The 10,347-nt window shown below is 43.9% G+C and overlaps 1 protein-coding gene across 2 annotated transcripts; it reads right to left on the minus strand.

The window, feature by feature from the left end:
• Positions 1-1,386: 1,386 nt before the first annotated feature.
• On the minus strand, positions 1,387-3,523 carry UBB (ubiquitin B). 2 transcript variants are annotated; one of them, XM_006213834.4, is made up of 2 exons: positions 3,126-3,523; positions 1,387-2,452 (listed from the first exon to the last, which is right to left on the minus strand). In XM_006213834.4, the coding sequence occupies exon 2, from the start codon at positions 2,444-2,446 to the stop codon at positions 1,529-1,531; it is 918 nt and encodes a 305-aa protein (XP_006213896.2). In that variant the 5' UTR covers positions 2,447-2,452; positions 3,126-3,523; the 3' UTR covers positions 1,387-1,528. The 2 variants fall into 2 exon arrangements, with proteins under 2 accessions (XP_006213896.2, XP_072794556.1); XM_072938455.1 differs by lacking the exon at positions 3,126-3,523 and adding an exon at positions 2,857-3,034.
• Positions 3,524-10,347: the final 6,824 nt, after the last annotated feature.

Below are 10,347 nucleotides of genomic sequence, written 5' to 3' on the forward strand. Positions count from 1 at the left end.
TAATATGTCCCCTTAAGTCTAAGGCAGGCTTTTTCAAGGCTTGAAATTTATTACCTCTAATGGTTCAATATAGGCAGCTTTCCCCTTTTCTGGCCCAAGTTTTATTAATTACCATTCCTAAGGAGTTGAAGCATTCATTCACCAAGTCTAAAATTAAGTGCTATCTCCAGTATGTAACTTAACCAAGACGACCAGTTAAGTATCCTGATTTAACGTGTTCAAATTTAATTAGGTGGGTTTCTAGGACAAAAGCTTAAGAAGCTATTACTAAGGCAGTTTCTAAAATTGTGCACCAAGTATTCCTCAGGTACAGCTGGAATAACAAAGGCATGTTTCTAGACGATGCTTGGCTTCCAACATTTTATTAAGTGCACCTCTGGGTGATTCTTACCCTGAACATTGCACTTGTGGTCACACCAGCTTTAGTGCCATAAGATCTATTTCCTTAGCATAGTCTAAAATTGAGAAAACGGGGGCTTCCAACTCCTTCCCCTTAGTTGCACTCCCTTCTCACCACTTCGTTTTGTCCCACGTTGAGAACCACCGCTGAAGAATTTGGGAACGGTAAAGGGGGGAAAGGTTCAGAACTTAAAGCAGTTAAAAAAAAAAAAAAAAAAGGTACCTGGTATCCAAATAAATCCTTACTCCCTCACTTTTGTTAGTATTGGAAATACAGTGCCTAGTGTTTATTGGTACGGGAGCACAAAAAAGACTTGTCTGGCTTAGGCTAGACTTACCACGTCCCAAATTAAGAGAATCTTCTCTACTGCCATTTTATCTTCCTCACAGCGAGGTAAAGCCGTCATTAGGAACCACATAATTTGCTGCCAAACACAGCAGTCAGCACGTTGCCTTAGATTAGGATTCCCTTTTAACTCCAGGATTCTTTCAAGCAGTCGTTCTCCCTAGCCTTGCTGACTAGGGCTCCACCTGATTCTTCGCTGTTTACATGAAACATAATTGAGTTCCATTTCACTATCTAAGGCCAAATACTTAAGTGCAGTGCATTAGGAGAGCAAAAAAAAAAAAAAAAGCACAACCAACGATCACAAGACTCGAAAGCAGTTACAACTGAGCAGCTTCAACATTTCTCTAAAAATCTTGGTTACCAGCTATTGGAGGTGGAGGCAGGCAAATTTGCTCCCCCTTAATATGCCTCTATATTCAACTACTTTACATTGCTTACTTTAAAATGGTTTTAATTACACCAGAATCCTAAGTTGTAAATAACCTTGAGTAAACGGTTGGCACACCCAATTGTTTACCGAAGTCAAGTGACTTAATTTTGGTCACACTAACAAGTTAAATCCCTTCCCTGAACACCATTTTAACTAGTTACAAGTACCCACCATCACTATGTTATTTCAGAACAAGACACCAGTATGCTACCATGCAACAAAACCTTTATTAACATTTTGAACAGGTTCAGTTATTACTGAAACCGGCAATTTCTAAACTTAAATTGGGGCAAATGGCTAGAGTGCAGAGTAATGCCATCACTGGGCGATATGGATGCAGGACTGAAGAATTAACAGCCACCCCTCAGACGGAGGACCAGATGCAGGGTCGACTCCTTCTGGATGTTGTAATCAGAAAGAGTGCGGCCATCTTCCAGCTGCTTGCCTGCGAAGATGAGCCTCTGCTGGTCAGGAGGGATGCCTTCCTTATCCTGGATCTTGGCCTTCACGTTCTCGATGGTGTCGCTGGGCTCCACCTCCAGGGTGATGGTCTTGCCGGTCAGGGTCTTCACGAAGATCTGCATACCACCCCTTAGACGCAGGACCAGATGCAGGGTCGACTCCTTCTGGATGTTGTAATCGGAAAGAGTGCGGCCATCTTCCAGCTGCTTGCCTGCGAAGATGAGCCTCTGCTGGTCAGGAGGGATGCCTTCCTTATCCTGGATCTTGGCCTTCACGTTCTCGATGGTGTCGCTGGGCTCCACCTCCAGGGTGATGGTCTTGCCGGTCAGGGTCTTCACGAAGATCTGCATACCACCCCTTAGACGCAGGACCAGATGCAGGGTCGACTCCTTCTGGATGTTGTAATCGGAAAGAGTGCGGCCATCTTCCAGCTGCTTGCCTGCGAAGATGAGCCTCTGCTGGTCAGGAGGGATGCCTTCCTTATCCTGGATCTTGGCCTTCACGTTCTCGATGGTGTCGCTGGGCTCCACCTCCAGGGTGATGGTCTTGCCGGTCAGGGTCTTCACGAAGATCTGCATACCACCCCTCAGACGCAGGACCAGGTGCAGGGTCGACTCCTTCTGGATGTTGTAATCGGAAAGAGTGCGGCCATCTTCCAGCTGCTTGCCTGCGAAGATGAGCCTCTGCTGGTCAGGGGGGATGCCTTCCTTATCCTGGATCTTGGCCTTCACGTTCTCGATGGTGTCACTGGGCTCCACCTCCAGGGTGATGGTCTTGCCCGTCAAGGTCTTCACGAAGATCTGCATTTTGACCTACAGAGTTTAAAAGAAAAACGTTACTGTATCACCGCAGATCTTATCACTACCTTTATATGAAATCATTTCTTTGAAACGAACAGATTATCCCCAAATACCTTAAACTACCTGAAAGTCTCACAAATCTCCCCCGATTACTACACTAGGCGTAAAGTAGTCACTGGACATATTTCTTAGTCAAGACGTCAACCTAAACGGTATGGAGACTCGGAATCACTGAGATCAGCATTCAGATTTTTCTTAACTGTTCCAGATCCTTCGCTAAGCTCCTCCCGCCCCCAGTTTTACCCAGACCTACAGGATACGCAGCATTAGAACAAAAATTCCCTTTTAAACGGAAGTGGGGTGCGACACCTTCCCCTCATTGGGTTTCTAAAGTTTCACAAACCCCCCTGAACTACCTCTTTTCCACCTTCCCCCGCTGAAGCAGACACGACGGAATCTCCATCGGTTAAGTGGCCGTTGGTCTCTGCGGGTGGGCGGGCGGGAGCGCCAACCGCCCCCGCTCCCCACACGTAAACAAGAGCCGCTCTTCCGGAAAGGCCGGCGCCGCGTCACCTCGCCTTCCCCTCCCCCACCCCAGGCCTCCCAACCCCAAGAACACGCCAGCTCGCCCTCCCCGGGCCCCCTCGTTACTTCTCTCGGCTCTCGCAAGCTTGAGGGTCAATACCTGTCAACGAACGCGAAAATACTGCAAATTCAATCACGTCGCGTCACTTCCACACCAGCACAGAGTCTACACACAAAGCCAGTCGCCTCTGAGGGCTCCGGCTCGGCGGGGCCGGGATTTATGCGACGTCTGTTGCGTCATTCATCACTCCTACGTAGGCGTCGTGTCCCTGCGCCGCTGAAAGTAGTCCGTTCGGCCCCACCTCCCGCGACGGAGTTAGGCCCTTTAACTGAGCCCTAAATTCCTCAAAGCCAGAACAAAGGATCCTAACAGATCGGCTTCTCTCTCTCCCTGGTCATCCTTCTCCTCCCTTAGGAAAAAGTAGGAAAATCATCAGGCGGATGAATTCGAGTTACGGGGACCTTCCTCGAAAGCTCTGGAAACTTCCTTGGGGAGCCGGTGCTGATTGGTGAGGCCCGTGAGGCGAGTCCGGCGCTGATTGGTGGGGGACGCGGCAGCTCCGCTGTTGCTGGGCTCCCGCTGGGGTGGTTCAGCGCCGATGTTGCTAAGTAACTGAGCGCGCGTGCGCAGCAGAGGCGCGCCTTCGCGAGAGAACATACTTCCGGCCCGAGGTGGAGGAGGGGTCCTTCGCTCCCGATTCCAAGCCCCGGTCCCCTCAGATGTCGCGCTTTCGGGTCTTAGGTGAGGGAACACCGGGCTCCGCGGCGACTTTCCCGGGAAGGCCGTCCGGTCCCGGTCTGGAGGTTCCCAGGAGTAGGGTGGCGCTGCCCGCAGATGTTTCCCCAGTGTCTGCTCTGAAGCACAAGCTCCCCTCACACTGGCCGGTTTTTATTTTCGCTCTTGTCTAGAGCAGGTTGCGGAGCTTTTGTTACACGTTATACTTACAATGCTTTTATCGTGCTCTGAGGAGACTACATCGAGCCTGCCGGCGAGACTCCCTGCCGGGCCCCGGTTTCCCCGCCCTCACCGCGGAGAGCCCCCCCCGCGCCCTCCCTCACGGTGGAAGACCCCCCACCTTCCTCACCGCGGAGGACCCCCTCCCCACCTTCCTTGCCGCAGGGGGCTCCCCCACCTCAGAACCGCAGAGGGCCCCCCCGCCCCCGTCTCCCCAGCCTCGCCGCGGAGGATCACCCCCAACTTCCTCACCGCAAGGGGCTCCCCTCCCCTTCCTCACCCCGGAGGACTCCCGCCCCCTTACCGTGGAGGTCCACCCCCACCCCCAACACACTGCGAAGGCCCCTTCCCCTTACTCCGCGCGCAGGTCCGCCCCCCGTCCCCGCAGGGACCCCGTGGCGGTGCTTAGATCTGGCTCCGGCCAAACCTGCACATCCCTTTTCCGCATTGCTGTGCGTCCAGGCTGTGGTAGGGAAAGAGCGGTATGTGGATTAAGGAGCTGAAAACCCACTTCAAAAGACAGAATTCATGTACAAGAAATAACTAGTATTTTCAGTATTGCATTCATGTGTTGGTTGTGCAAGCGACCCTAAAAGTGGGTTTAACCAGCTAGGACCACGCCGCTGCTTCCGTGCTTTCCGGGTGTGGCCCCCAGTCTGGCAAGGAGATAACTCCACGGGACGTGAGTAAGGCAGGCGTGTCTGGATCCCAAGCCCGTGTCTGAGTCATGCAGGTGGCCGTGTAAATAAGCATGCGAATGTCTGTTTGTCACGTAATAGCGAACTTCCTAAGTGAGACGTGGTCTAAAGATTTGCTCAATCATAGAAGCTAGCTGGATATCACTTACAAAAGATCGTTAGTCGTTAATGGACAAAATTTTAAGCATAATATTAAGAGACTATATGATGGATGTACAGTAGGACAGATATGAGTTAACACCTAGACAGCTCTAAGTTCAGTATATTAAAACTTCATTAATATCCACTTACATGAATAATGGGAGATAGAAATAGTTACTTTAAGATAATTGGGACTGAGAGGTAATTGATAAAATGTTTATCGTACGAAGTATGAATTTCATTTTTGTTTGCCTAATAGTGAGTCTGAGCATGTTTCACCAACTAACAGCTCCTCCTGAGTCATACATGTGAGTTGGTAGAATGATCTAGAATGAAGATCTCATGGTTTGATATGATGACTTCGCTGGGAATTCTAGCAGTTGCCAGAACTAAGTTAGTCATACAGCTTCCTGGTTTAATGTTTTCCCAAACCGGGTCGTTTGGTAACATCAACAAAGCAAAATGTTTTCAGAAGGAAGGTGTGTGCTTTCCTTGTACAGTAAACAAGATGAATTTTTATGGTCTGTTCATAAACAAAACTTTTAATAATAACATCATTTCTGGTAATTTATTGTAAAAGGTAATTTGTAAACAAAGAATAGACCAACAAAATGCCAAAGATCAGAGATTTGGAAATGTGGCACAGTACTTGGCATTGTGCTCAATAATTGTATTTTCAGTGAGATTTGGTTTCCCTTTTGTTCAGCTAGGGGGAAAAAACAACTCTGTGACAGCCTTAGACACGTAAAATACAAAACAAAAAGTGTTTATTTAATATTTATAGGCAAATGGCTTTTTCCAAGGCAGTTTCTTTGAAAGAAACAAAGGAATTGATGCTGAGATTCATAGTGATTTTTTTACTTGGCTGGAGGTCTTTTAATAAAATTCTATGAGAAAACTGTGGTTCCAATTATAAATTCACAATTGTTTTTTTGACAATATCAGCTGGTATTTAAATATGGAGTTAGTCTGTCATTTGTGGTTTCCTTGTTTGACAATTGATCTCAACAGAATTATGAGACTAACTCCTAATTTCTTACCAGCGAGTTAGAAACGTTGATGTTGAATGTTCAAATAAACACAGAGCAAAATTCTATATTGTCTTTGTATTGGGCCTCAAAGTTACAAAAATCTGTCCATTTAAATTAGCTACTTAAAATTGTTTTTACTATGATATATTTATTACATATATTTATAAAATTTGGAGATAATATAACAAACACCATATAATCACTGCCCAACTTTATTAAACCTTAACATTTTACTAGTTTGCTTCAGCTTTTAAAAAATTTTTACTGTAGTAAAAAAATACATCATATAAAATTTACCATCTTACCACTTTAAAGTGTACTGTTCAGTAGTGTTAACTGTGTTCACATTGTTGTGTAACAGATCTCTAGAACTTCTTTACCTTACAAAGCTGAAACTACTCCTATTAGAGAACAACGCCCCATTTTTCTCTCTCTCCTGAGCCCTCTCTCTCCCCGAACCACCATTCTACTTTGATTTTGACTATTTTAGATGCCTTATGTAAGTGGAATCATACAGTATTTGCCCTTTTGTGACTGGCTTATTTCACTTAACATAATATCTTCAAGGTTCATCCATGCTGTGACAAAATTTCATTCTTTTTAAAAGCTGATTAATACTCCACTGTATGTATCCACCACATTTTGTTTATCCATTCACCTGTCTGTGGCTATTTGGGTTGCTTTTACCTCTTGTCTATTGTGAATAATGAGCTGCTACAATGAACACAGGTGTGCAAATATCTCTTTAAGATCCTACTTTAAATTCTTTTGGCTATATACTCAGAAGTGGGATTGCTGGATCTTAAGATAATTCTGATTTTAATTTTTTGAGGAACTTACATACTCTTTTCCACAGCAGCCCTGCCATTTTTCATGCCTGCCTCCAGTGCACAATTTCAGTTGCTCCATCCTCACCAAAAACATTTACTTTTTTTTTTAACAGTGGCACCCTCCTGGGTATAAGGTGATATCTCCTTGTGGTTTTGATTGGCATTTTTTAAAGATTTTTTAAAAATTTTTTGTTTCCTTTTTTTTGCGGGGGAAGGTAATTAAGTTTATTTACTTATTTGTTTTTAGAGGAGGTGCTGGGAATTGAACCCAGGACCTTGTTCATGCTAAGCATACACTCTACCACTGAGTGCATGTCCTCCTTCCTTGATTGGCATTTTTTATTTTAAAATAATTAACAGATTCACAGGAAGTCACAAAAATTGTAGAGCAGTCTTAATATATCCTGCACCTATTTTCTCCCAACAGTAACATCTTACATAACTGTAGCACAATATCAAAGCCAGGAAATTAATATTGGTGCAACACACAGACCTTATTTAGACCTCAGCAGGTAAAACTTTCACTTTAGTGTATGGGCGTAGCTGTATGCAGTTTTGTCACATGGGTAGTAGATGCCTTTCACCGCCACCGTGATCAAGGTACAGCGCTGTTTTCATTACCACGAGGACCCCTCTTGATGTCTCTTTATGGTCGGTCACAAGCTTCTCCCACCCCTTCCTAGGCCCAGGCAACCGCTACTCTGTTCTGCATTTTTATAATTTTGTCACTTTGGGAATGTTACATAAATACACAAATGTTATATAATTTTGTCACTTTGGAAATCATACAGCATGTTTTGACGTTAGCTTTCATCCAAAATTCGTCGAAATTATTGCATGTATCAGTAGTTCATTCCTTTTTGTTGCCAAGTAGCATTCCATGGTGCGAATGTCCCACAGTTGTTTCATTCATTCACCTATAGATGAACTTTTGGGATGTTTTCAATTTTGGGCTGTTACAAGTGTTAACTAACAAAAATTCAACGGAGTAAATTTAAGGATCAAATTGGCTTTATTTAACATTTATGAATCAGGCAGCATCCCATCTGGCAGGAGAAAGGAGCCCCATAGAGCTGCAGAAAAGGAGGTTTTCAAAGGCTGAGAGGAAGGAGAAAAAAGGAAACTGTTCGCAAAGCACACCTGTTCTAGGTAAGGATGCCCTCCTAAGGGGAAGGGAAAGGGTGTATCCTCAGATTGCCTCCTAGTGCCGACCAGGACATTGCGGGTTGTCTGGTTGAAGGTCACATTCCCGGGGAAGCTTGAACTGCAGTTGGGTTAGGTATTAAGACTTGGTTTGCTGCCTGGGACCTAACACAAGTGACTCCATTTGGGGCATGTTGTCTCCTTTTTAACACAAGCTTCTCTGATCATTCATGCACATTTTTGCATCTACATTTGTTTTCATTTCCCTGGGATGAATACCCACTAGTGTAATTGCTGGGTTATATGCTAAGTGTATGGTTGGGTTTTTGAGAAACTGCTAAGCTACCTTCCAGATGGGCTGTACCATTTACACTCACACCCCCAGTGTCTGGGAGATGCAGTTTCTCTGCATCCTCTCAGCATTTGGTATTGTCACCATTTTTTATTTTAGCTACATAATCCTTGTGTAGTGGTATTTGATCATAGTTTTAATTTGCATTTCCCTGATGATTGATGATGTTGAACATAATTTCATGTGCTTATTGCTGTGTGGATAAAGCTGAAAGTTCTGTTCGTGTCTTTTGCCCATTTCGTAATTGGATTGTTTGCATTTTTACTGTTGAGTTTTGAAGAGTTCTTTATATATTCTAAATACACATTCTTAGATATATGGTTTGCAAATATTTTCTTCCATTCTGTAAGTTGTCTTTTCACTTTCTTGTCAGTATCTTTTGAAGTACAAATGTTTGTTACTTTGATGAAGTCTTAACATCCTGTCTTACAACACGCTTGCCTGATCTGTTTCACAACCACCTCCACTTCACCTCAGCAGTGAGCCTTGACGTACCTGAAATGGACTGACCTTTGCTTTCTTAAACTCCAGTATGCAGCTCTCACAGTGCAACCTCTCGTCAGTCTAGCTCTCTTTCTACCTTGTTTACACCTGCCCTGTAAACCTACTAAGACCTGCAGTTCCCCAGTTCTCTGTTTTCTTCTCTTAACAGTGTCTTTTGGAGAGCAAAATTTTAAAATTTTGTTGAAGACCAATTTATTGGTTCATTTCTTTAACGGATTGTGCTTTTGGCACCATGCCTAAGAACTCTTCGCCCAGCCCCAAGTCCCAAAGATGTTCGCCTGTGTTTGCTCCACGTAAATCTAAGAGGTTTAAGTTAAAGTTCATTCTTTTCACCTTTGGATGTCCAGTTCCTCCATCACCATGGAAAAATTATCTTTCCTCCAATGAATTACTTTTGCACCTTTGTCAAAACTCAGTTAGCTGGGCTTGTATGGATCTGTGTTGTTTCTTTTTCAAAGTGTTCCCTTTCCAATACCAGTTCTTTGTTTCCCTTCCTAGAGGTAACACAGTGCTGAATTTGATGTTTATCAATCCCAGGAACCTTTTAAAACTAATAATATACATTTATGTTTCCATGAATATTACCTGTTGCTATAGACTGAATGTGTCCCCCCCAGGATTCATGTGTTGAAACCTAATCCCCAATGTGATGGTATTTGGAAGTGGGGCCTTTGGAGGTGATTTGGCCATGAGAGCAGAGCCCTCAAGAATGGGTCTCGTGCCCTTATTGAAGATCCCTTTGTCTCATGTGAGGACGCAGGAAGTGGGCCCTCATCCAACACTGGATCTGTGGGCACCTTAACCTTGGACTTCCCAGCCTCCAGGACTGTGGCAAATACAATTCTGTTGTTTCTGAGCCACCCAGGCTTTTATACTCTACCAGCCTGAACAGAGTAAGACACATGTTTTTAGACTTTATGTAAATGATACTATACTTTACACATCATTCTATGACTTCCTTTTTTAATATTGTTTTTGAGATGCAGGTGTGTTGATAAATCTAGTTCAACTGGTAAAATTTAGCTGCTCTATGGTATTCTGCTTTGTGAAGCTACCACAGTTTAACATCAGGGTGTTCCTAGCTTTCACTGTTAAAAGCAAAGCTGCTAAAAGCATTTAAAAATTTTATTTTACCTTTATTTTATTTTTAAGAATTGTGGTAAAAGATTTCCATCTTAAACATTTTTTAGTGTACTGTTCATTAAGTACATTCACATTATTATGCAGCTGTCACCACCATCCTTCTCCAGAACTCTTTCCATCTTGCAAAACTGAAACTATCTAGTAAACAGTAGCTCCGTGTTCCCTCCTGCGCCTCGTCCCTGGCAGCCACCACCATTCTACCTTCTGTTCCTATGAGTTTGTCTACTGTAGGTATCTCATATAAATGGCCTCATACAGTATTTGTCCTTTTGTGCCTGCTTTATTCCACTTAGCATAATGTCATCAAGATTCGTCCATGCTGTGGCATATGTCAGAATTTCCTTCCTTTTAAAAGTTGAATAATATTCCGTTCTAAGTACTTAGCACGTTTTGTTTATTCATTCATCTGTTGATGGGCTTTTGGCTGTTGTGAATATTACTCCTGTGAACATGGGACACAAATATCTATTTGAGGCCATGTTTTAAAATGTTTTAGGTATCTACCCAGAAGTGGAATTGCTGGAT

This window comes from Vicugna pacos, chromosome 16 (genome assembly GCF_048564905.1).
Source record: "Vicugna pacos chromosome 16, VicPac4, whole genome shotgun sequence".
Lineage (NCBI taxonomy): Eukaryota > Metazoa > Chordata > Mammalia > Artiodactyla > Camelidae > Vicugna > Vicugna pacos.

What these genes read in the sequence shown, in the direction of transcription:
- UBB (XM_006213834.4), bottom strand. Translation starts at nt 2,446, where the DNA reads ATGCAGATCTTCGTGAAGACCTTGACGGGCAAGACCATCACCCTGGAG.